At 42.0% G+C, this 26,087-nt stretch overlaps 1 protein-coding gene across 3 annotated transcripts in view; it reads right to left on the minus strand.

Annotated features, from left to right (window-relative positions):
* Positions 1 to 13,125: 13,125 nt before the first annotated feature.
* Positions 13,126 to 26,087, minus strand: part of LOC113981308 (pro-neuregulin-1, membrane-bound isoform-like) — a 307,634-nt gene continuing 294,672 nt past the window's right edge. Inside the window, exons 3-5 of one of the 3 annotated variants that reach the window (XM_027708629.1) lie at positions 24,222 to 24,346; positions 16,150 to 16,200; positions 13,126 to 13,300 (exon numbers count right to left, since the gene is read on the minus strand). In XM_027708629.1, coding sequence (XP_027564430.1) covers positions 13,227 to 13,300; positions 16,150 to 16,200; positions 24,222 to 24,346 — 250 coding nt within the window. In that variant the 3' untranslated portion in view covers positions 13,126 to 13,226. The remainder of the gene's footprint in view (positions 13,301 to 16,149; positions 16,201 to 24,221; positions 24,347 to 26,087) is intronic. The other 2 variants (XM_027708631.1, XM_027708630.1) reach the window with 2 other exon arrangements.

The raw sequence follows: 26,087 nt of genomic DNA on the forward strand, positions 1-26,087 counted from the left end.
AAATTCTCCAGACATATTTGATGAATTTCTAATCACAGTGGGTGAAACGACAGGGCAAAGGTGACTGTCAGTGACAGAAGCCTTGTGCTGGCTCCCCGATGAAGACATTGTTTTCCTTGTATGTTCACCCACGTGTTAATTGTGGGTGATACATATTAATTGTATTGCTCTGGGACAAATAAACCATGATCTGGTCAAACTGTGGCCAGTCTTAAGATCAGTTAGAAGTCTTGAAAAGACTGACACACAGATCCTTCTCAGCACTTCACATGAATTCCAAAATGGGACCCCCAAGATCTCCCCATTTACAATCTCACATCACCAGCACTGTGAAGGGAGTGCCTTCAGCCAGTCAGGATGTTCCTCTCCATCTCCTGAGCAAACAGAAGGACCTCTGTGGACTGTAAAGAGCAGGCCAAGTTATGCCTTTACAGCCTGTCAGGTGATTTTATAGCCCTCCATGACTACATTTTCCTCTACGGGGAACAGAAACATTTCCCTTTTCCATGTGGAAACAAAAGAAAAAAATATCTGTCAACGAGAAGCACCTATTTGCTTAAGCCCCATTCAGGTCAAGTTCTTAAAGAAATTTTGAGAAAAAGTTTGATAGTTGCATGGAAAATAGGAACATGCATCCCTTTCCTGCCTAGCAAAACCAAATACTTCTTATGTTAGGGTTAGTAAGCCTCATGCTTTAGCATATATGTCAACAGTTAATCACAAAAGGGCAAGGATGACATTTTCTAGGTATTACAACAAGTACACAGTTTTCCATGAGGAAAACTGTGCACCTTCCTCTGTGAGCATGGGCTGGCAGCAGAAATTCTGCCCTACCACAAATGCTGCTTTCCAGAACAGGTCAGCTCCCCCTTCTTTCTGTGACCAGGTAGAGGAGGTACAGCAGCATGACTGCTTCACACATGGTAATTCGACTGGCTGACAGCTGGGACTCTTGTTCAAGATATTTCAGTTTTGACAGGTGCCATTGTGTGCAGAGACTGTGCTCAAAATTATTTGGAATGACTATTTTATGCAGAGCTACTGAAGGCCAGGACCTGATCACGACTGGGACTGAATGAAAAATAGTCCTCAGAGATCAGAAAAGCAGAGTTCTTTAAAAACTCACTGGACCCTTATTATTCAGTGTTTCTTATAAATGCTATAATGTACTTCATCATGCTGAGAATTTCCTGTGATAACAAAAGGGCAGATGCCAAGAATATGGCAGTGTTAAAGGAGTGAGCAGTGAGATCTGATTGAGACAGAGGCTAAGCAGAAGTGCCAGATCACACATGCATGCATTCTTCTGCTTTCTGCTTAGACTAGCCCTTCCTGCACTCCACCACCCCTTCCATACTAGGATACAGCAGATGAACTCAAGAACAACAGGTCTAAACAAGTGATAACCAATTCTCTACTTGCCTCCCATTTCAGTTAGCTGATGCCTATTTCTTATTAAAAAGCTTTTTTAAGAATACTTTTTTTTCTTTACGGAATTCTCAAAATTTTCAGCAATCATGTGCCAGGTCATCAACTATAGCTAATGTGTTTCCACTAGAGCTACCCATGCCACATCTTGTTCTGAAAATTTTATAATAGTCAAAATACTTGACTTACTCTTTTTGATTTTTTTTTCCCTCCATCCAGAGAAAGTTCTTCATCCAGTACTTTTTCACACATGACACTTCTGGGTTGTTGTGAATGGCAATCTCATATTTTATGAGATATTTGCAGATAATAAAAGCTATTCCTCAGGCTGAAGCGTCATCCAGAGAAACAGATTCTCATCAAATTAAAAGGAAAGAATCCCTCCTCTGTACACAGCCTTCCTTACTGACCATCTGCTAATGGTGCCCATGTGTGTATGAAATTCATTTGCACATTTAAATTGAAAAGCTCCATTTGCTCAGCTTGCCTATAACTGTGCTCTCTTGCTGGGGTGAATATTAGGTCTGTGATGCATGCATATTATCCAGTGAACATATAATTGCAAATGCAATCCACATCCAATTATCTAGAGTTTTACTGCGTCTTTTCTACGCATAACTCAAGCAGTAAGTACAACAACATATATTAGCTCTCCAGGTGTGTGTTTGGCTGGAAGGATTAGTAAGATCCTGGCATTTAACTCTTGATCTTGAAAGTGTAATTGACTCACGGTGTTGCTGCCAACATGAGAAGTCACTCACACTTGTGACACAGGACACAGACGTGGATAAGACACCAAGGTTCCTGTGCGTCTAACAGAAAGGTGTAACTGGACAGGTTAAGGTAAACAGTCCCTAGGCTGTGCCTCATTTCCTCTCCCCTAACTCCAGGAAGGCATTTCACCAGTGCACAGTCCAAATGTGCTGGCTGAACACACATGGAGAGGATTTCAGACCTAGGTTACCTCCCGTGAAGCTTGGGATTGACCTGCTGGTCTCAGCGATCACAGCTACGTTGGCACGACTACTACTCCACCAAAAAAGATACGGAATCTATGTTCACAGCATTCCTTCCCTGGACCTAATCTCAACCTCCTCCCTCCAAAGTCACAAGTATTTAAAGGAGCTACAAGCACCTACTCCGCAGATGCAGCTTTCCTAGTCGCCAGGAACAGCATCTGATTCGGAGCTCAGAGAACTGAAGGACCAGTTCCTCATCAAGACAGATCGACAGGCATTTGAATGAGTTGCATCACTGCTCAAGGCAATTCTTCATCCGTCCTGCAACATTAGTGTTTAAGATTCTTCTGGCCTCTCACAGTCTCTGAGACAACCGCTATCCTACTGTCTGTCAAGTATTAGTTGCCACCGTGTCAGCTAATGGGTTTTGTGTAGATCATTAAAATATTCAAGAACTATGCATAGCCTGCAGCTTGTTTTAAGCCAAATATTTCCCCAGTGGGAAATGGAAGGAAAGAGCCATTCCAGGGAGATAATAAAAGTCATACTAACAGTATAAAAAGCATAGTGCAAGATTAGACTCCAAACCTATTTCACTGTGTGTCCTGTGGAATCACTCCGTGTTTGTATTGCTTTAAATAACATAAAATATTAAGGAATTCAAAACAATCAAGGCTAGTTTTGGACTTTCTTAGAATGGAAAAAAGCAGGGGAGGTGGCATTTAATCAGGCAAAACCACCAGACATTTAAACCTACTGTTCTCTCAGAACAATAACTAAACTGTTGAACTAATGCCCCACGGCACTGGACAGCAGTGCTTGAGAACTTACAACAGACTTTTAGCTACAACTGAAAGATCATCCTCTTTGCATAAAAACACAGACATTTCAAACAAATAAAAACACATGTGGTTAGCTCACTTCTAATTTGAGAAGACCAGAAAAAACTTTCTGCCACTGGCAATTTATGCCACAACTGGCAGCAGTAGATCTAATTAGTAGCTTTCTACAATGTGGGTAGCCCTTGCTTTCACAGCTATATATCTGTGTGGAAAATGTGTGCTACTGAAAAAAATACTCTTGTAATTCTTACAAGTAATATTACAAAGTCTTATCCTCTCCTATTAGAAACCAACCAATGCAGTATTACTCCTCATCAAACTCGCTGACATTTTGGAAAGCTCATCTAAACACCTGTCAGACACTTGACTGTGTTATTAAGAATCATGTTTTGGATCATTGTGAATATTACCAGAAAGATATCAGTAGTAGAGTTCAGATTCCACTTTACAAACCTCAGAAAAATAATGACTGTATTCAATTCTGAAGCGTTATTACCACCCCACGTATAAATGGTAAACTTTTAGATAAGCTCAGTGGCACATGGCATTTGTAAAAGCTTCAGGCTGTAAAACTGTGTCCAGTCAAACCCTTCCTCACTCAACATCAATTCTGAACATTTATAGCTCTGCAGCCAGGACCTTTTCTGCGCTGAATAAACAAAACAGAAACAAACAGACAAAAAAATGAGCCAAATGCTCAAGGCTTGGAAAACAGTTGTCTTCTCTGTTGGCTTGGACTGGAGTGTAGTAGGTGTTGTCTCATCTCTCTGTTCAAAAGCAGTGGCTGTGGTTGCTAAACTCGGGAGGGCTGGGGTGTAATGCCAGCTGCTCTTTGCCCCACAAGTACATCGACATTGGGAAGGCTGGGGCTGAATAGACAGCTTCTGATATTCCAGCATTGCTCAGTAGTAAAGGGGATGGATCGTGCTCTCAGTCCAAGGACAAGTGTGGCTAGGCTACATCTACATCACATAACACTCCACTGTGGCTCTGCCCTTCATTAAAAATCATTTACACGTGTCTTCTTCCAGTTCTCAGTGTCTAAATTGAGGAAAGGCTGTGACTTAGCCCACCCAAGTGGTGTTTTAATGGCATTCATATGGCTTTATGATTAATTCCCTCTGATATAGTTAAAGGAACCTGGGAGTGTTCGGAGGTTGCAGCTTTTGTTGGGATGTTATGGGAGAATTGGTTAGAGTGAAGGGAGCTGGGCTGGGAGGGTGGTACCCATGCTGGCTCCTGGTCAAGGTCTCAGTGCTCTTAATCCTTCATAGTGTACTTAGGTGTCTTGAAAATTGGTGGCTGGCATGACCCAAAATGACACAAGAAAACATGTTAATGATGAAATAGGCAAACACTGCTCTAGCACTCCATCTCACTTCTCAGCCTCACTCTACTTAGCACCCTAGGTTTAGCCTTTGTGATCATCCATCATGAATTAGAAATGCTCCATGATATTTTAGCTTGCAACAGAACTGATGCAGTTTGGAAACTGGAAGGCTGTGAAAAATTTCCTCCCATGAAAAAGCAGGTCCCTGTAGAAGGGAAAATTTGGGATTACTTTGCCAAAGGATCTCAGATAGCTGGATACCGTGAATAATATAAACTAATAAGATCTATGAGCCGTGTGTATCCATAATGAAGTTGAAATGACTAGCCTAAAGAGTGGGTAGTCAGGAAAAGAGAATCTTGTGAAGAAATCTAAGAGCCTTTTTATACATATATTGTCACTGAAAGAAAATATCGATATCCATCAGACATGATTCATAAAGGACAATTGATCCAGGGCAGAGCTTTCTTTTCATAAAACACAGAGTGGGTGTTTTGTAGTACTTGCTATGCATTTCCATGCTACAGCAGACGCAACTCAAACTTACTGACTAGCTGGCTAATGCAAAATATTTAGGAAGATGCAAACCTAGAAAGATCACATTGTAGAAGGCTTCTCTGTAATTGCTGCAGTGACTACAGCAATTTCTTCTCCTCTCTGTACAGGGGGAGAATGTCAAGAATAGCAGAAACCATTAAGAACCTGCGGGAACATTTTGATAATGAAAGTCACAGGAGATACAACTTTCCCATTTTGCATCCAATTAGAAGAGGTTACCAAAAGGCAATTTAGAAGAGACGTGGACATGAAGGATAGGATAATAATTTCTTCCCAAGGGTTTATCTTGGCTCCCACTGCACTATTACAATACTGATAGAATAGGAACGTGAAAGAAGAGTATTGTTTTTAATTTACCTGATAGGAACTGCTATAGTCTAAATTGAGTCTCAGCTATAGAGTACCACTGTGTTTGTGGAGAAGCTAATAAGGGGACATAGTGATGGCTTTTCAAAGCCATGCATCCATGAAAAGGTCATATTTGTCTGTACAGTACTCTGCCTATAGCTTTTGAAATATCACTTCTGTGATGCAGTTTGCACTTTCTAAGAAGTAAATAGAAATTTATCAAGGGGTTATTCTGAAGGAAATGGAAGCCTTCACTTTGCAAGTTATTCTAAAAATAATGTACTTTTCTGTTCATCTTCTGTTCATTTACTGCTGTGTTACCCTCCGCTTTCATCTTCCAGAAACTGATCCAATCAAACACTGAGGCACTTAAAGTTGTTAAATAGGGCACGGACTCCCTGGATTCCTCCTCAAGAATCAAAAGAACCTTGGAGAACAGGAAGATAACTCAGAGGAGTATCTTCCTTTCCTCCCTTGCTCTCTAAGAAACTTTGTTCCCTCTTCCTAGACAACAGCAACTGCCTTTGTGATTGACCAAAACTGCCCAAATTGGAAGCTCAGAATGAAAATAAAGCATTGGACCCTGCCTCTTGACTCCTTTGTATTTCATTAATTTTGTGTTTCTGCTTTGTCACAGATGTCCACTGCCAGACCACAAACTTGAAACAGCCTTTTATGGATCAGGGCCCTGATGTGCCACGGGGTGTTTCAATTTACAGCCAATGCAGCCCAAGATCTCCCCTGGGAGAATGTGGAGTAGAAAGCCCAGAACACTCCATCTGAGGAAGCCTGCTGTGTGTGCCTCTCTGTCAAAGGGAGCCCAGCAAGCCTTCAGGCATGATGGAGTAATTCTAACGTGGTCACTCAAATTCCCTTTGGGATTACTCTCTCTGTTGGAACCTTTCCCTCCAAAGCTGAAACAACAGAAACTCCACCTCCAAAACCAAGAAAGTGAGCTGTCATCATGTCTTTCTGAGAACAGAAGGGTCTTCTGAGGAGCACGAAGGAACTTGCATTGCTAATCTCTCCTGGGGTTAACACAACACAGTGCCTCAGGGTAAAGTCTCTTTGGGGGTAGGTATTGTGCAGACAACAGGTGGGAGATAAGGAGATGAACAGAATATCTGGATTATAGGGGTAGATTGGGAACAGCCTATTGTGTTAAAATACAAATGTTATTCTGTACCCATGCACTTGTTCATAAACACTCACTCTGAGCTCCTCGGCTCCTTCATGCTTTCCTACAAGCACTGACATTCTTGATTTCAGCATGGATAATGACATTAAATAGATGCATGTTTCTGTCAAGGTCACATATTCTATTTTGTGCACAGACCTCTGCCCAGATGGTGTGACTGCCTGTTGTGTACCTTTATTCAGCAAGAACTACCTCCATGACTCAGAAGAGGGAAGATTTTGAGAAGGTTGATCCATTACCATGAAAGTGTGTTCATGATTACTACCCAGAAAGGGTACAGCCAGGAGGGAACAGGAGTCCTTGAGCACCTGTTTTTCGTCACAGTGACAGTGCAGGGCTGTCGTCCCCTGGAAGACACGGTGACCAAACCACCAAGGTCAAAACACCAACACACCCCTGTACTACAAGCTTATGTCCTCCAGTATAGCACAGGCTATGCTGGCAAATCAGAAAGATGCTCAGGTGGGCAGGTAGTACATGTCACTTCAGCACAGTATGAAGAAGAAGTCAGAGAGGCGCAAACTAATGCTACCTTAGGAAAGAATTTGCCATGATTTGACCATCTGGAAGGACTTCAAAGAAACCAGGCCTCACTAGTGGCCCCTTGAAGACAAATTCCCATATGACTTGCAGGGTGTCAGAAACAGAGGTCCTGACATAGCCAGGGTTCCTGAGGAAAGGTAGACATGGCTCTGAAACCCAGCTGAGGAAGAAATTAACACTATGGCTTTTGGACAGCTACCTTGTTGTGAGAGGCTCCCCCACTCCACCAGTGAGGACACATGCAGTTATTAAAAATACCTTTTTCCTGAAAGACATGCAGAGTTTCTCTTAGAACTTTGGACAGAAGGAGACGATCCACAACATGTTAAAGGTAATGAGAGATGACCTTGCGAAATTCCTTCAGAATAATTACAAACAACAGAAACATGTGAAATAGATTTTGTGACTGGTATTCCATCAGAGTAGACTGCCACACGTTTCGTGTTCTTTTTTATGACCTCAGGAAAGCAAATCTTGAAATAAACAGATCCAAACCATTGCCTTCACACTTACATCCATATACTTTATACCCATACAGGTATGTATGTTTATACATAAACCACTATTGCCTCCTCATATACAAATGCTGAGGAAAATGTTAGCCTTACAGATTTATTCTTACACGCACAAATGTACAGATATTTGTATAATAAGCCAATGTCCTTAAAACCCTTTCACTCTGGCAGCTGTATTTAAGCTATATAAACTGTTGCACTTATTCCTTTGTGACTGATGTCAGCTTCTTCCAATTTTAGTGCTGCTTATACCCATCATTGCCTTTTACCTCCCTGACCTCCTTGAAGGAAAAACAGAAAGAAGAAACCCCAGCACAAAAAAGAATTTACTCTTTTCTAGTGGTGTTATCTCAGAAGTTTGATGTACAAATTTCCCAATGGAGCAGCCTAATGCAGCTGAGGTTCTCAGTGGCAACCCAAGCTCTCCTTCAGAGCAAGACTGGGGGACCAAGAGTGCAGCTACAGAAAACCCCAGGATATTAAGTGGTTTGAAACAGAAATTTCATGCCACACCAGCTTTAGACTGGGAATCATACAAAAGACTGAAAGCTCTGTCTCTTTGGAAATGTTACCTATTCACATGAATTTGCCCTATCTGTGAAATTTAACTACAGGAAACAGGATTTTCCATGCCAGATCAAATCATAAATGTACTGAAATTACCACTGCATCGCCCACTGTTATTCATGCCCACTGTGGAGAATGAAACTGCAACATGCTGCAACTGTGGTAGGTTTTAACAAGGAATTGACGTATCTTCACTGCTGCTCTTTCAGTAGCATTTCACTAACTAGTAGCTTTAAACTTATTTTACAGTAAACAAGAACTAATTATCTGACCCTGCCGTTATTCACTCACTGTGTCCTTAGAACAAAGCAAAATGTTCTTTCCAGAGATGATTAGTCAGAAAAATAAACCCACTGAAATAGTAAAGCAAAAAACACACGAGCTGGCATAGGGTTTTCCTTTGACCCACTGTCCCACCAAGGCCTCATGTACATGGCTTTCCTGAGAAAGCAGCCTTTCAATCCATGGAAGGGATGAGTTAAATGCTGACAGTTGGAAGATGTCAGACTAATTTATTAGAAGACCAGGAGCTGGGAGTCCTGCTGTGCTAGCATAAGTGGAACCTGAGTAATTGCTTTCACCATCTGAATTCCCTCAGCTTTGTCAACTGGTTACAGTATTCTCCTCTTACCATCCTGCCCCAGGTGACTCTACCTGGTTACTATCTCATAAAAAATTGTGTTCTTTCACCCCAAAATAGCTGTATTTCAGAAATTGCTGAGCTGTCACCAGTGTATTTAGATTTTAATACAAAACACTGATTCAGGTTTGTATGATTCTGAAAATTTAAAGTGGACTTTTGTCAGTTATAGCATAAATAAGTACAGGGGAAGAGGATTGGGTTCACTTTAGGAGATGAAAGAAAGAAGAATTTAGCAGAAACTTAACTTGCTTGTTAAGATTTTAGGACACAGATTATCTACTGGCCAGATTGCTTGCTTCATATATGCAAAAATGTTCCCATTAAAAATATTCCGTAAACCAATGGCCCTCACATCATGTTATATAGAAGGTTTTATTGCTCAGCATGGAACACTTCCATCAAAGCAGTTCAGTACTGTGCTTGAGAAAATGTGACAGGCAAAAAGTCTTTCTGTGCTTCCTTTCTGTGTGCTGTACCTGGTCTCCATTTAATATGCAGGTTGGAATCTGTTATTGCACAATGAGAAGACGAAGTGTTAGGAAAGTGCCTTGCTGTGCCAAGCTTGGAGCTTGTAAGTTAATAACTCCGGAAAGAAGGGATGAGCAGTTCAAACTGGCACATTTTTTATCCAACTAATCCTTCTTTTTAAAATTTCTGTACAGGTTTTAGAGGCCAGCTTGAAAGTCTGCAGGAAAATTAGTCTGAAGTAATCTGAAGCTGGACAGGTGACCAACACTGTGTCTTTCTCTCCAGCCCAAAGCTCAACAAACTTGCTCTGTACTCCTCTGAAAAGAGAAGCCACAGCCAAGGTGAGATCAGCCTTCTACCTGTTCTTTATCCATATTCTTGCCTCCAAATGGCCATCATATCAAACTGCTAGATGGACAGGAGGATGCACGCTGCAGAGAATATGCTCCGAGCACATCCAGTGCCATGGCTGCTGGCTCACCATCTTGCACGAGCAAACATATCTGAACTGAGAATCCTGGTATAAGACAATGAGATTTTAAACATGAATACATGCAGAGCTCTGGCTGTTTTCCGGAGGAACTGCCTCCACAGACATTTTAGGGAGCAGCCCTTAGTGGGCAGCACAAACCAGCATGATGGTAATGTTGCAAGGTACAACTACACAAACGCTTTGACACATACTCCCACAGGCTCTGTCTCTGTGCAGCCTCTTCATTTTCTCCCGCGAAAAGTGCCCAGTTTTTGACCCAGCTTAGTCCTCAGAGCACAGGTTTCCAAACTGCTGTTGTCCATAGAACCAGTAAAATAAGGTGTGGAATCACTCTTGGTCTCTACATCCGTACTGTGCTGCTGGTGGTTCCCACACAACAGGAATTGTAGTTATTGTAGGCAGCCCGTATCCCACCACTTTCCTTCTCCCCTCTTGCACCATACAAACCTTCCTGTACAACACCTCCACCAGAAGGCTGTGTGCAGTGCTGATGATTTTAACCTAGGAAAGCTGATTGCCTTTTAATTTCTTTCAATGTATGCTGTAACTTACAAACAAGAATGCAAGTTTTGGGACCAACTTTCTAAAGAAACGGAAAGCCGCCAAATGTATGCTATCGGGGTGAGAAGCCAAGATTCCTTTAACAAGTCCCAGGAGAGCAAAAAAGACCACCACAATTTCATTCTCTATCCTTGAATATATAGTTGACTGAACCCATAAAATCAAGGCATTAGGGTGAAGTTTCAGATTTACTTTTTCCACTGCAACTCCTCAGCAGAAGAAAGTCATAGGGTCATAAGACACCTGCTTCAGATCACTGCAGTCCTAGGAAACAAGGAATGGAAAAACCTCTTCCATCCCCAAATATTTCTGATGTGCTTAAGAATGTTCTCTGCAGTCCTTTGTAGTGAGAGCACACAGGGCTACAACTGCTGTTGTTTCATTCACTTCATTCAGCAGGAAAAAACATATCACAGAGAGCTTCATCATGAAGGAAAATGAAAGTTGTAACTTAAAAGCATGTGGCAATAAGAGAAGGGGGAATGGCTTTACACTGAAAGAGACTAGGTTTAGACTAATATTGAGAAGAAATTCTTTACTGTTAGGGTGGTGAGGCAGTGTGACAGGTTGCCCAAGTAAGTTGTGAATGCCCCATCCCTGGCAGTTGTTCAAGGACAAGTTGGAGGGAGCTTTGAGCAACCTGGTGTAGTGTAAAGTGTCCATGCTCATGGCAAAGGGCTTGGAACTAGGTGATCTTTAAGGTCCCTTCCGACCCAAACCATTCTATGATTCTATGATTACACAGAAGAAAATAAATATATATGAAACAATCCTAGGGCTGGAGTAGAAGAGAAAGTGGGAAGTATTTCTGCCTGCGAGGGGTAGCATTAGCAATCAGTGCCACTAAGTCTCACACTACGAAACCGGACACAAAAGCATGAATTTTCTTCCTCCTCCCTTGGATTACTGACTCCTCAACCAGATCACCAGTCCTTTATGTGAAGCTCAGAATGCATCATAGGCTTTTCTTTCTCCTTTATTTAAGAATGGAGGTCCACGCTCTCAAAATGGTTTGGATTTTGAGGAGTGTAGGTATAAGTGCACATAAAAGGGTAGGGACCTTCAGTTTTGTAAGACACTCCACAGCTGATATCTCAAAGATGGGATTTTTTAAAAACTTTTAGATCTCTGAATATCTGTCTGTCACTGGAACTCCTAAAAAAGCAAAGCATGACACATGTCTGTTCTCTCGTGAAAGCCCTGGGGAAGAGAGCCTACTGAATCACTCTGCTGTTCCCAGGTCTTTCCCAGTGTCTGGCCAACAGTGACAGTGCTGGCATGTTCTCTAAACATCTGCTATTGTCTGAGAAGTGGAAGGAAACAGTTTATTTTATCTCCTGTGGCTGTTACAAGATTGACAGTGACAAGTGTGAAATGGACATGTCCCACTGAAATTCAGAAAAGAAAAGCCCTAAGGAACTTAAGAGTAAGTACAGGGACTCAATTCCCTCATTACTCTGCAGAGAGACATTCACATCTGTTAGCAATAAACATTGGCTCCCTCCTGCTTTTCCTAACCAGAATAGGCAGCAATATCCAATTTTGCCCTCTCTCTTACATTACTTATTTTAGTGACTTGATAAGTACTAATCCCGCTACACATCAATGCTAATGAGAACAGAATGGAGAGAAATTACTGTTTTAAATTGCTCCAGGAATTATTCCTTCCTCCCCTGCTGCTAAGCATCAAAGGGAAAAGGAGGCCAAAACTAGCTCTTCTCACCTTGCTGGCAGAAAGTTTTTTGAATAAGCTATCAAATTTCTGTAATTTAACACACACTTAAAACTAATCAGCCTAATAGCTGTGAAGAAAATCCGCAAAAATCCAGAGATATGGCTTTGACCATTCCTCCTGATGCTGTTACAGTAGCTATTAGATGTGAGTTAAAGGCATTAATGTATAGTTTGCTATAAAGTACACACCATATTTTATAGCATCACTGGAACTGTAAGGGTATTTTGGACCATTGGTCTATCTCACCTGCCATCCTATTCCTAGCAGCCAGCAATACTTAATGTGTTAGGGAAAGGTTAATACCCTACCTCCCACAATGCTGCTACCTCACATTGTGTGAAGTGACCTTCCTGACTGCTCAAAACCAGGCTGGGTATATGTAGATTTGGCTCTACTAAAGACCTGGAAGGCTTTTCTTGATGGTTCTCAAGGGTGAAAATGTATAGTATTACGGCTATAATGCATGATTCCTTGGGAAGAATCAGTACAGAGGAAGAAAAGAGACGTTTTCCTCACTGGTACCCCTGCAGCTCCCAGTGTGCTCCTGAGATAAGCAGAGACACAACCTCTCTTTCCCAGGAAGGGGAACCATTTCTGGTTCTCTGTCTCAGCTGAGGGAAGAAACACACAAAGATGTCTTCACCTTCCTTATCTTCTTCCTATAGGTATTGGGGCACAGGACAAAGAGCCCAAGGTATTGTGACATGCATGGAGGCAGACAAAACTGTTTGAAGCCATACATTGTCTGGGGAGGGCAGGGAAGGTAATTCCAGGTAGAAAACACTTGTGAAGTTTCCTTCTCTTTTGCCCTGCCCAAATGTACATTTTGACCTTTCCGAAGGAAGGTGTTTAGATCTCAATACACAAAGGAGAACATGTCTCTGAGAGTTTTAATAATATATAAAAATAACAGTTGCACCTGTAGTGCAGAAATCCCACCCAGTCACTCCTGATCTCTCAACACAGGTTTAGACAGAAGCACATTTTTGTGCTGAGCTAAGAAATGAGAACTGTTTTTGAGGTCTTGCCAGCAATAATTTAAACAACTTGTATATACTTACAGGAGGAAGTGTTTGTTCCTTCTGTTGAAGACAGTATCCTAGGTATGGGTTCTGCAACACACAGAAGTAACAATAAAGTTGTAAGAGTACAGCCATAGCTACAGTATTCTACTGGAGGGGCCCAAACATCTTCTCCCAGTACAGCTTTCTTTTTTTCTTTTTTTTTTTCCCCCTCAGTAGTCAGAAACCCAACAAAGCAGAGAAAAAAAAATGAGATAGCTTGAGAAAGCAAAGAACTTCAAAGTTGGTTCAGCATGTCCTAGGCACACTGTGAATAATCAATTACAGCAAAAATGCTCTATAGTCCTGGGAGAGAAGGCCAGGAGAAAACTGGCAAAGAGAGAGTAAAATTTTCCGCTGTTTGTGACAGCATCAGGGGAAAGTGGAAAGCAGTAGGTCTTGAAGCTCCACATGCTGACCCAGGAAGCACTAACTTGTTATCTTCTTCTCACATAAGTTCAAATGAACAGTCAGGCATTCAGATCTATCACAACTACAGTTAAGGACCTCTGTGGCTTCAAAGAGAGGAGGGTCCATGAGTGTCACCACCTCTGCAGAGAGCTGTAGATGGAAGGGAGAGTAGCACACATTCCAGACCAAAGTGGTTACAAAGAAAGGAAAAAGGAGCATTCTCAAGGTAGTAAATAATCTTGTAGGACAGTCGAAGGAAACAGACCTCAACACGAATCACACAAAGGAAGCACTCAAAAGTTTTCAGAAGAAGCAGGTAGACTGAAGCTAGGTCTGAACCTCATGAACTGTAGGAGCCTGAATCATGCAGCAAATCAGAGCCATGCACTTGGGTGGCTTCATGGGCTTTCACTGTCTAGCAAGTTATATGGTGTCATGCATGAACAAAGAATTTAAGATTAGGCTTAAGAAGTACTTAAGAAGTACTATGAGCAGGAAGGAAGGGTTTGAAGAGAGAGCACTTTGCCTAAGGTGACAATGTGACATGCCAGTGTGGTGAGGGAAGAAGGAAGTACATGTGGCCAACAGCCAGCTTGTGGATCCTAGGGAGCAGGTCAGGCATACTGCACGCTCTGCAGTGAAACCTTGAATTTGTCATGCCATGCAGAGAAGAGGAATCTGATCAAGTCTGGTTTTAGGCAGAGTAAAACCACTCTTAGAAACTAAGACTGAAGCAATACTTCAAAAGACCTATCTCCTGGCAGTTTAAACACCAGCATTTCACAACAGCCTATCTTCAACTAAAGAAACAAACTAAATAACTTATTTTCATTTGCAAAGACTGGAAAGAAAAGGATGAGCAGTGCCCAAAACCCCAGACACTATTAGTCAGCAGGAAACTCATGTAGTAGTAAAGAAAGCTGACATGGTCTGGACCCAGGGTTGGGAGAGAACAGTAGGAAAAACAGCACCTGGCTGGGTTTGGGATTAAGCAGGTCTCTACTCCAGCCACGTATTGAAGACCTACTCAGAGGCCCACAAGAAGACCTCAATAAGCCACCAGTGAACATACTGCTTTTTCCTCTCCTTCAGGACAACTTGGCATGAAATCTGCCAGTGCAGCTACTCATTGGGAATGCAGCCAGTCTTTTGAACATCCCAGCTTCCTCCTCTCCAGTGGCACAACAGCAGTAAAGAGGAGAACAGTACTTAACAGCAGGCACTGGAAGGGGCATAAGCAGGGAAAGAGACCACTCAAGAACAAGACTTTAGTTCATGGGAAAGAAGGCAGCAAAGTGCAGAGACTGCATTCTTGCTGCACAAGGGAGAAGGCAAGGCAAGCCCAGTGGAGTCAGTGACCAGCGTGCCACCTTTTTTGAACAAAAATGGTTCCAATGGTTACAAGACACTTGCTATTAGCTATGTGATCTCATACATATCCAGTGAAGCACCAGTGACAGGCCCCACTGAGAGCATGAAAGAATACGGGCACATCCAATGTCTCTTCTGTCAGGTAGCAGTGCCAAAATTTCAGAAGTAGGTCGCCACACACGCAGATGCATCAAAGGAAAGGCTGCAGGCATGCTAAATGCAAAATCTGGCAATCACACTGTTTTCCTTGATCTAGCCTACAAACACTGTCATTTCACACTCAAACCTGTCTCTGCCAGACATAGCTTTCCCAAAAAAGCTAGCAGGACCCCAGCCTCTTTGCCAAGGAGGGTATGCGCATCTTGTAAATCCTTGGGCTGCTCGGCTTACACTCGTCTATCTGCAGCTCCCTCAGCCAAACTCAGTGGTAGAGACAACTGCTTGTACTGTGGCCATATATAAACTAACTCTACCAGTTAAAATAATGAAAGTGGTTTCTCACTGGGGTCAGTTCCAAGAGTAACTCTGGAGGTACACAATCTATAACTCCAGGCAGGATGCTGAAAGCAAGTTCCACCAGCCTGAATGGAAACCACCTGGAGAAGGCTCCCAATATGCCAAGGCAGCTTCAGAAGTTGATAAACTACTGTCATTGAATTACCTGTCTACATTCACAGACCCTGCAGAGCTGTCAGGAATTGTATGTAGAGCCCTGAGGAACAGAGCAGTCCAGGCAACAGACTTTCTTGAGGACACATCCATACCTCTATGCAGTCTGTAAATTCACATGCGGCTGCTAGGATTTGCAGGAGCAGCAAGTGCTTTTTTGAAATACACAACACAAATACTTTTTCACTGGGCATTCTGCAGCCTGACAACTGTAGGCCAAGTTATCTTCCTCAAAACAGCCCCAGGATATTAAAAAGTGTGAATTACCCTTCTTCATTCATTTCTCAGTCCCTGATGTGGCTCGAGTATGCAAGGTGATACACAGACACCGAGCTGCTGGATGTAGATGAATTGTTCTCTACTAAGAAGGAGCTGTTTCAGAGCTGCAGAAGCAGTTTCAAGAAGAAATGAAGAGAAAGAGACAGAAAGACTCCGTTAATTAAACTTACGTGAAGAAGTTTTTGTCCCTTCTGTTGATACTGGTATCTTGCTGGTGCTCTCTGGAAAAGACAAGAGGCAACAAGAAGTTATAATGTGGTGTCAGATGATCCTCTAACAGCTTTCAGCTCCAAGAATGGACAAGGTAAAGAAGAAAAAGTTGTTCAAAGAGGCAAGTTTAAATCCTGCTTCGGTGGGCAGAGGCTTCAATCAGACACCAACTTGCAAAAGTTTCCTTTTGAGAAAAAAAACAAAAAATGATAGTGCCTACTAGTAGAACTGAAGAAAAAAAGCCTGTTTCTTCTGAAAGAAGCCAGTTGTTCAATCTCTCCTTTTCCTCTGGGAATAACTGATCAGTGACAACAGGAGAAATCATGCAGATGGCTCTGTTTCTGGAAGTCGTCAGTGTGAGTATTCACTCCTTATGCTTCTAGGCAGTTAAATTTTGCAAAGACGTGTTCCTGTTCATATCACTTGAACTGCTGGTGAGTACATCCAATAATGTCACTTGACACTTCAGACAAATCTTCTAAGTCACACATGCAAACCTTGTCCCTCATGGACTGCTGGGGCCTCTGTGATGGAGTCACTTTGCTGAAGAGATGAGAAAAGTTGCTTTTCCATACTGGTCCTCCATATATTCCATACGCTATTGCCAGTTATATACTGGGGTGGACTTCTTGCACACACTTGTTGAACTGGCTGATGGCTAAGCGGAATGACACTACCATGCTAATTTGCTAATGCAAAATGCAGGTGGGAGAAAGCAGAATGTAGAAAGTCTTTGTTTAGGCTTCACAGACTTGTACAGAGACCTTGTTTCACTGACAGCATCAATTTGTGCCTGCTCTGCTGTCCCCGCAAGCCACAACTGTGTGCAATTTCTTAGGTGTGAACAAATCACTCTTCAGTTGTATTCACCAATAATCTTGAACTTCTCCAAGTTCTCAAAAAACATTTCAGACTTTTAGTGGTGCAGCTTAATGCAGCTGCACAAGTTTCAACTCTGCAGCTGGAGAAATGTCCTGAATGCCAAGAAAAAAGCCTTGCCCTGAATTCTCAAGGCACACCAAGAATCCTCTGGTAGGTCAAACAAATAGAATAGAAAGAGCCTCGTAAGAGATTTAGGAAAAGGAAACTCAGGAATGTTTTTACTCTGTTTTGCGAATCTGGATTCCAGTGGTTCTCTCTTCACTGTCTCCAGAGTTCACAGAAACTTGACCAGAGACAAAATTCAGTCCAAGTGTTTTCCCTTCAACATTCCTCTCATTAAATGTTAATGCTGATCCTGTATTTCAGTTTCTTACATGTTAGCTTTTCTTTTTTTTATACTTTTTTTTCCAATTTTGGTCCAGCTTTCTTTGCAAATCTATTGTTCACCTGGTCAGTATGTCCCAGTTTCATCTCGCTAATGTGAGAGAATGTGTTATGCAGCACTTCCTAGACAGCCAGTGATGTGTGGCATGGAAGTGAGTACTGTAAGTAAAATTTTTGAGGTCAAAACCTTTGCATTAGGTCTTGGAACGCAGTGGCCCGTAGCCAGGCAGCTTTCAGGACCATTTTCTGGGTATAGAGGCAGTTTGCTGTTGTGCAGCTGGGTTGTCTGAGCAATTAACCTCTCTTAGTCACAACAGGAGATAGGAAAAGGTCTGACAGCTGTGTAGCTCAGCATCTGGCACAACTGGAGCAAATTTTTCCTTCACCACTAAAGAAACCATGTTCCACTAAGAGCCTGTGCCGAGCTTGATGGAGCATTTCTTACTGGCACCTCCCCAACCCAGCTGCGTCAGTATGAACGCTGACTGACGGGAAGCTTCCCTGCAAGTGGAAAACACAGCCAGAGCCTCCTACACCTGAAACGTGCTGAGAAATACATTTGGAAAACATGTGGCAAAGTCACACATTACCAAGCCCCTCCAGTAACATTCATGTTAGTAACATTAACAGTGGATGATAACGTTTGGCAGATGCAACATTTGTGTGTATTGCTTACTGGAGACAGTACACCACAGCAGTAAGAAAGGCATTTTTCAATACCTGAGAAGGCTAGCACATAGCCTTCTGAACAAGCTAGCACAAGCTATCTGAACACAAGAAGCAGAGAAAAAAAGAGGCTTCTCATAGGAGGCTGTCAGTGCTTGCCTGAGATGAAAGAGCTGGAAGCATTTTTCAATCCTGATACTTTTGCTGCCGAACTCTGCCAGGGTGTGGAGACGGCAGTCTGCAGCCCTGGCTTCCTCATCATGTTTAACTCCCCATGAGGAGCAGCTACCTCAGAGGCTACATCCAGTTCTGTCCCCTTGACACTTCTAGGAACACTTAGTCTTGGTGGAGTGCTGTTTCCTGAAACTGGATATGTTTGTGCTGGGATTTTCTTTTGTGAAAATATTGAAGGATAGACGAGAGATCCTTGTTTGGGGATGCTTTAAAGGACAGGTCCCTGCAGCCTCTCAGTCCTCTATTTCCTTAGTACTCTGGCCAGCAGTATCTCCTGCTGTCTCTCTGACATGCTGAGGAAGCAAGAACTCCTTCAACTCCCACAGGACTCACAGCAAAGCCACCACCTTGCTGGCCTTGATATCTTGATCCATCCTTCAAGATAGGGAGCTTTGGGCTGCTGAGAGGACACAACTCATTTCCTGGGCAGGAGATCCTTCTTCTCAGGGAAGACCTTTTCTTTAGGGATAACCAAATATTTAACAGCCCTATAGCTGCTGTTCTGAACAGTCCTGTGCAAGCCCTCACAGCCCTTTTTTTACCCCAGTTCGTTTATCAAAGGCCTAATGCAAAAAGCCTGCTCGAGCAAACTGAAGGGATCTGGTTGATCTTGTAGGTTTTAATTCAGGCCTCGAAGGTGGTGGCTCTGGGAACCCTGAGAGGGACAACAACCTGGGCTCTGAGGGGGATTCAAACACCATGAACACCAGTTAGTTGGAGCTGCAAAAAAAGCTTTCTGTCACCCTGAGGTGTACTTTGTGGCAGTGATACAAGTTTTAAGCCTTTTGCATTGGTTGTGCTATTCAGGTGACACCACTTGAATTACACAAAGATTGACACAAGCTAGTGCACACCTTGAGGAAAGAGGAGCATTTGAGACCTCTGTATTTGGTCTGTAGATGGCAGAGTGGGGAGTAGGTGTGTAGAAGGTCAGTAATACCATAGTCAGAGGCCTCAGAGGCATGCAGGCACAGGTGGTCAAAGACGTAGAGAGATCCAATGGCCAAACTAACTTGTTGTTTTTAAAACTATCATGCTTTTTGCCTTTTTCCTCCAAGAAACTACCGACCTGAATCAGACTAAAAGAACGCTGCTCTCAATCCTAAAAGGTCAAACTGCAAGGAAAGGCTAAAGGGTACTCTTAAGAGAATTGCTATACCCAACTGAGTTATGGCCACACTTCTTTCTATGTGAAAGACCAAATCAGTGACATTGGCCCAGGTATGCTGATTTGCACCAGTTGAGAATCTGACCCATTATAGCCAGTTCAAAACAACCTATGGGTCCAGATGACCTATAACTGCGCTAGAGAGAAGAGATACCCTGATCCCCTGCTTTAATCAAGTCTTGGAAAGAAGATGGGTCTTTTCTTGCATTTGAAGTATTTCACAGTTGGTCACATGCTCTGTGGGTGCTAGATACTGAATGTTGTTTTTAATTCACTTATTTCTCAGCTATCTTCTAGAGGCTAAGCTACTGGCTATCGTCAGAAGAGGAAGACCAAATTAAAATTTAATGAATGCTGAATATCAGGTCCTTATTGATTACTGCACAACTCAGAGCTGTTACTACTACTGCAAGTCCTATAGATGCAACCAGAAGCTTGCACAGGCCACTGATGGTGTAGCTAATGAATTTCCCCAAGGCTTACCTCTGCTGACATTGGGGTACATGAACAGATCACCTGAGTACTTGTACTCATCAATTCAGGCAAAGTTGTCCCAGCCACCCCCGCTGATGAATCAAATTACATCAATTCACTTTGCACAGACAATACCCTGCACACAACCCAGAAGTTATCCACCACTGTAGGCTTCTAACCTCAGAAGTATTTCTGCACGAATCCACCCTTTTGCACCCTGAGACATGCTGCACAGCAAACAGCCTTAGAGAGGTAAAAAAAAATCAGGTCAACAGATTTTAATGGAAAACACACCACATTCAGCTAGAGCATGCTCGACACTTTAGAAAAAAAGATAACTGTGCTAGTTGCCTAAAATAAGGGGGTTTGTGAGAAAGTTTTAAAACATGAAATTGAAAGCTTTGGTTGTGGTGTGAAATATTCTGTCAGTGTCGTTTACTAAGCATAGTCTTATGTTCATGAGAAAGTCCATGAAAAATTCACTATGAGAATTTTGCCTGGATAAAGTAACAAATTAGAATGCAAAAGAAAAAAAAGCCAGTTGCTATTGCATTAGCAAACCTGTGCACTATGTATACACTGCCAGGAAAACTTCATGCTTCTATTCTGACCTCAATTACAATCTTTCTAAGGGATGTATATATGAATACGAGTGAACGAAAATAAGAAGGTAGCTCATATCCTGTGGGCAAGTTATACTCATTATAAATTTAAAAGAGAGCAGAATAGCTCCCATCGCTTTCTATTAAGACTGGTTAAAACTGTGTTTATCTAGCTATTTTTATATTTGTTGCATTTTTAACCCACACATGTGGCTCTATAGACAAGGCTTTATGTTTCTTTCATTAAAATTGGGAAAATTTAAAAGTCTATGAAGGTTAATAGAGTTTGTGTGGGGTGTGTATGTTTACGTGTAGCAAAAACTTGCATAAGAGCAAATTTGGCAGTTTTAAATAACAGCAATGTTTATAATAACAGTAACAACAAGAAGGACGGGAGTTACTATTGCATTGACTATTACTGTTTCAGACTGGAAAGTTTACCATTTCTGGGAATGAGACTGGGGAAAATTAAGGTCTTTGGTCACTGAAAACAACGAAGAAATTTTTATAACTGTTTTATTGAGAAGCACCCATTTTTCTATCTTTGGAGCAGGGAATTGAAATCAGCAACTTTCAGACGTGTGACCTTAGTGGTAAATGCTAGGCTTTTTCTATACTTGGGGAAAAACCCCAGCACATTTGCCTTGTTCTTCATATGTTTTTTCCTAATGCCCATTGCTAGTTGATGTTAGAGACAAAGCATCATGTTAGATAAATCTTTGGTCTGCCCCTGGAGTTCTCTTTCATGGCATACACCAGCAACAATTTCAGCTAAAACAGTTAATGTTTGACAAATTTTAGGGACTTTAAACCAGGCTTTTTAAACTGAAAAGCACTAATCTTTCAATGGAAATAAAAATAACCCTGTTTCCAGAAATGCCATCACCTCCTCTACCCTCAGTCTTAAAGTACCCAGTACAAAGGGAAAGGAGGATCTCGTTTGCAGATAACAGGGCACGCATAATAAACATGACCAGGTGAGGTCACCAAATTAAAGCTCATAATTTAATTTATGGTTCGCATATCAGAGCAGACCAGTATGACCATAAGAAAGGCAGGCCCTCTGAATGCATTTTTCTTCACTTCATTGTCATCCTATCTGCTGGAGGTGGAAGAAAGCAACCTCTCTGCCTACCTTGAGATATTCAGCCCATTCAGATATCCACACTTTAGTTTTCTACAGGGGCTCCTGGGCTGCACTGGACCCCAAGGGCTTCTCCAAAAGCCCATTAACAGGTAATAACAAGTAAGGGTTAAGGATGCTGGTTTCTGTTCGTTGTTTTGCGTTTTTTTTTGTTTGCTGGGGTTTTTTTGTTTGTTTGTTTTTTTTTTAATTTAAAACTCTTTCTCATGAATAGTGCAGGACCTCCCAGATATACAGAACCTGAGTAATGACTGCCCTTCAGGGCTCATTACCGAGTTTGGACCTCAAATCTGTCATTAAGCTAGCAAGGGGAAGAGGTCAGGGAATGCGGGGGAAGGAGGGGTGAGGAGGTCACCCTTGCAGGGGGTCTAGCCCTGTTTGCAAAGCAGATGTTGCCCTTTGAGGCCTTAGGGATCTATTGCTCTTCAGTCACCAGATGTTGCCCATGCTGTTCCTCAAATCCAGGTGGAAAATTCCATCATTAGCAGGAAAATTATGAACAATTTTACTGGCAATTTATAAGCAACAATAAGAAGAGGGGGCTCAGATATATGTGTAGCAAATAAAAATGCACGATTGATTTATTCAACCAGTGAATGCTGCCATGCCTGAGTGTAGATTATCAAATATCACTGAGATGTTCCAGTTCAGATATCACTGAGTTTCCAGTTCAGATCTTTACAGACAAGAGCCAGCTGCCCCATTTAGACTGGATTCAAGTTTGCCCTGTGTTCAAGGGAGTTTGCATGCATGCCTGTATTCTAAACAACTTACATTTCATAACATAATTAGACAGATTCTAACATATCTGTTATAAATGCACATAACAGGGCTTGCCCACAAACATTTTCAATTAAGGCCAAGCCCCTATCTCCCTGTAGTGGGAATGTTTTGCGGTCATTCAGCACAGACCAAAAGGAAGTTGAAAAATCCATGTCATGAAGCACAGGAATGAGGTCCCACATGCACTCCCCAGCCATGACACCATTCCTTGTCTGAGAGAGTAATAGAGGACGGTCAGGCATTTTTTTTTGCATTTATCTGTATCACTGCCCAGGCACAGTGCCTACAGCTGAGTTTTGGAAACTCCAGTATCTTGGAAACAGTATAGGAACTTTCTATATAAGCAGCTAATGAGCAATCAAAATTTGTATTCATGGAAACCAAGAGCATCTACAAAGCTACACAGAAACACCTACCCATTTTTCCTCCTAATAACACTCCAGTAAATAACACTTGATCTTTTATATCAGTCTCCTGACATCTGCTCATGATTATAATACCATACAGCTAGTATGAAATCTTAGCACTTGAGATTCTTTAGTTGATGAAACAGAATAGCAAATACACAAAGTGAATGCAGTAAAGCAATTGCTGTGTGACTACAAAACTGCAGATAGCCAAAGACAAATCCCACTGGAAAAGATCTACATTTGTTTTTCTGTTTATTTAAATGCCTGTCTCCTATTTCAGAGCACAATGTGAAACAGAAAAGCATGCCTGGTAAATTTACATTGCTACAACATTAAACCCATCTAAGATATGCATGGAACTTCAGCTTTGTTTGCTAATGAGGGCATGTTTGATACTTCACAGCCGGCTGGAGTTTGAATTATTGGAGCTGAATTAGTCAAAGTCACACTTGGAAAACAAGATTTCAGCTGAACTACTGCCTCCAATGCCTCTCCAAAGGAGAAACAGTACTGCTAATACATTTGTGTAGAATGGAACACTCAGAAAATTTCATCAGAAGCAATTGGAACTTCCTATAAGTGAAATGGCCCTGTAAAAACAGCAATCTATAAGAGCTATAAATTTTTTGGATAAGTCTGAGTGCTATCTGCCTCATGACAAGCTCTGCTCCTCAAGAAATAATTTTAAATCACAATATCTTATCAAAGTACTTGAATTACATTCAGACCTTTAAATAATATGCCTTCAGTTACATTCATGCCTTTGTATTTATTATTTTATAAATCAAAAGAAAAACCTATCAGCATATGTGAAAGTAAAAACAGTGGCAATCAGAGCCATTCAATTATTACTTAAGGAGGGGAGTGCTGGTTTAGCAGTTCAGACTATGACATGTTTTAGGTTAAATAAAAGCTTCCCCATGTGCCCAAAATGCTCCCACTGTGTATTATGGGAATTAAAATAATATTCCCTTTTCTTAATCTTCTTCTTATCTTGACTATATAGACTGTGTCTTAGACTTGGTCTTATACAGAAAATGCTGATCTGTCCTGAGACATCAGTAGGAGACATTCCATTTGTCTGCATAAGGAAAATCGAACATCTCAACTACACAGAAGACAAGTCAGGTCCGATCACTTTTCTTAGTACACCTAATAGATTTCAGTGCTTCCACTTCCACTTCACTTGCAAAGCTTTCCCCTTCTCCAAACCCTTTTGTCCTGATGGCAGCTCTAATATGTGGTCTTCCTGAATGTGATAGTAAAGTAAAAAGTCAAGCCTTACCATTGGTGTCTGTGATGATAACACTGGCTTTAGTACTGTCATTTCCTAGCTTGCTGCTCACTCTGCATACATATTCCCCAGCATCAGCCAATGTGGCTCTGTAAATGTGAAGCTCAGAGTATTTCCTGTGAAATCAGAAAAAAAAAACCAAACACATAAACATCCTGTACTGGAGTAACAGTCACTGCACCAACTAATGTACTTTCCTGCCCCCCCCAAAAGAGAATCTTGTCTTCCATTCTTACTGACAGATCAACACTATCCAGGTTTGAAAGAACAGAGGAGAATAAAAAAACATCTCTCTTTAAGGTTTCTTGGAAAAGAGGCACACTCATGGACTTAAATAAAGATACTTGTTTATGCTTTTTTGTACGACAGAAGTCTTTCCTCTTAAAGGAAATCCGGGAAACAACTGTCCAACAATCATCCTCTCACAGTCAAACTGTTGGCTATTCAGATGCCACAGAGATGGGTGTAATACTAAAATAGTATTACCCTTTCCTACAGGTTCACATTTCCAGCAATAGAGTTCTGGGTAAGTATGGTAGTTCCTAACATCTGACTAAATAATCATGAGATTAGGACACACCACTCTCTAACTCCAATAGTAAGTCATTCTCCAGTGCTAACAAAAAATCATGGGCAGGAACACAATTTGCATGAAGCTACATTTTGTTCCTGGCTCAGAGATGTAATTTAATCAGTCTCCAAGGTCTTAAGATTAGATTTTAAAATGCAGAACTCCTGCCTACCCATTAATTTCGTAAGAATATGTTCTGGTGTCATTCAAAGGGTCCCCAACTCATAAGATGGCAATAATCCCATTATCTAAACTGCAGAGAATTACTAGCTTGGGGAAAATGCACACATTATTACCGTTCCCAGTTACTGTTTGAAAGAAGTGCTTTGGGGAATTTTCTGTCTGTAGTAAAGCCTGCTCATTTATCTACAGAACAGTCACTCAGAGTGCATGAGCACTGGCTTTCCTAAATCGGCTTACCCTGACTTGAAGGACTGATACCCAGGAGGCATCGGTTGTTCACTCTAAAAGCTTGTAGTTACCATCATGTCTAGCTATGAGTGCTGAGCTAAACTATGTTTGGGGAGCTGCTTTGCTCCAGCATTGCCATGTCTCCCAACTCTCCACACAGAAATCACAACTGGTTACCCCTTCTGGGAATCGCTGAACAGGGCTCAGTTCAGACCACAAACAAGTCTGTTGTAGCAGAGGGAGCTTCTGGAGCAATCAAAATGTTCAATGTCCCTTTTCAGCCCGTCCTTGCAAGACACCCCTCGCTCCAGCACAGGAAACTATCCCATCTGCTACCAAACATCTGTTTATTGGCAGCTCAAGCTTCTCTGCCTCTATGTGAAGGTTTTACTGCTGAGGAGTCAGCACTGTGGCCCTTCTGGAATGAGAGCAGTGTGCTAGGTGGACGCCTCTCTGCTCGAAGCCCACATCACGAGAGTTTCCCCTCATGTCATGAAAGAGGACTGCTTTTTGAGGCCACTGGCCTTGCGAGAAGGAGGAGCAGTCAAGGCAGGATTAGCATTTTACTCAGGTTTACTGAAATGGTGAAGAAATGTATAGCTGAGTATTCGGGCTCCCTTCTCATGGTTAGGAGCACAGTTCCCAGCATGAATTAATCAACTGGGCTGCATTTCAGGTGGCATACAAGAACAGACTTTAGCTGGTGGCAACCATGAATATACGAGAAAAATGTGGTAGAGGCACTGACAGAAACGTCTGAAAGTTGAATGCTACTGTATCTTTGTGTGGAAATTTTGCACCTGACTGACAACTGTGCTTATGCAACAGTGAAAATGGCCTGCTCTTTAATCTTTTTGCCATCCATCCACATACCC

This window comes from Neopelma chrysocephalum, unplaced genomic scaffold, assembly GCF_003984885.1.
Source record: "Neopelma chrysocephalum unplaced genomic scaffold, ASM398488v2 Primary Assembly neopelma1_96431, whole genome shotgun sequence".
NCBI classification, from domain to species: Eukaryota; Metazoa; Chordata; class Aves; order Passeriformes; family Pipridae; genus Neopelma; species Neopelma chrysocephalum.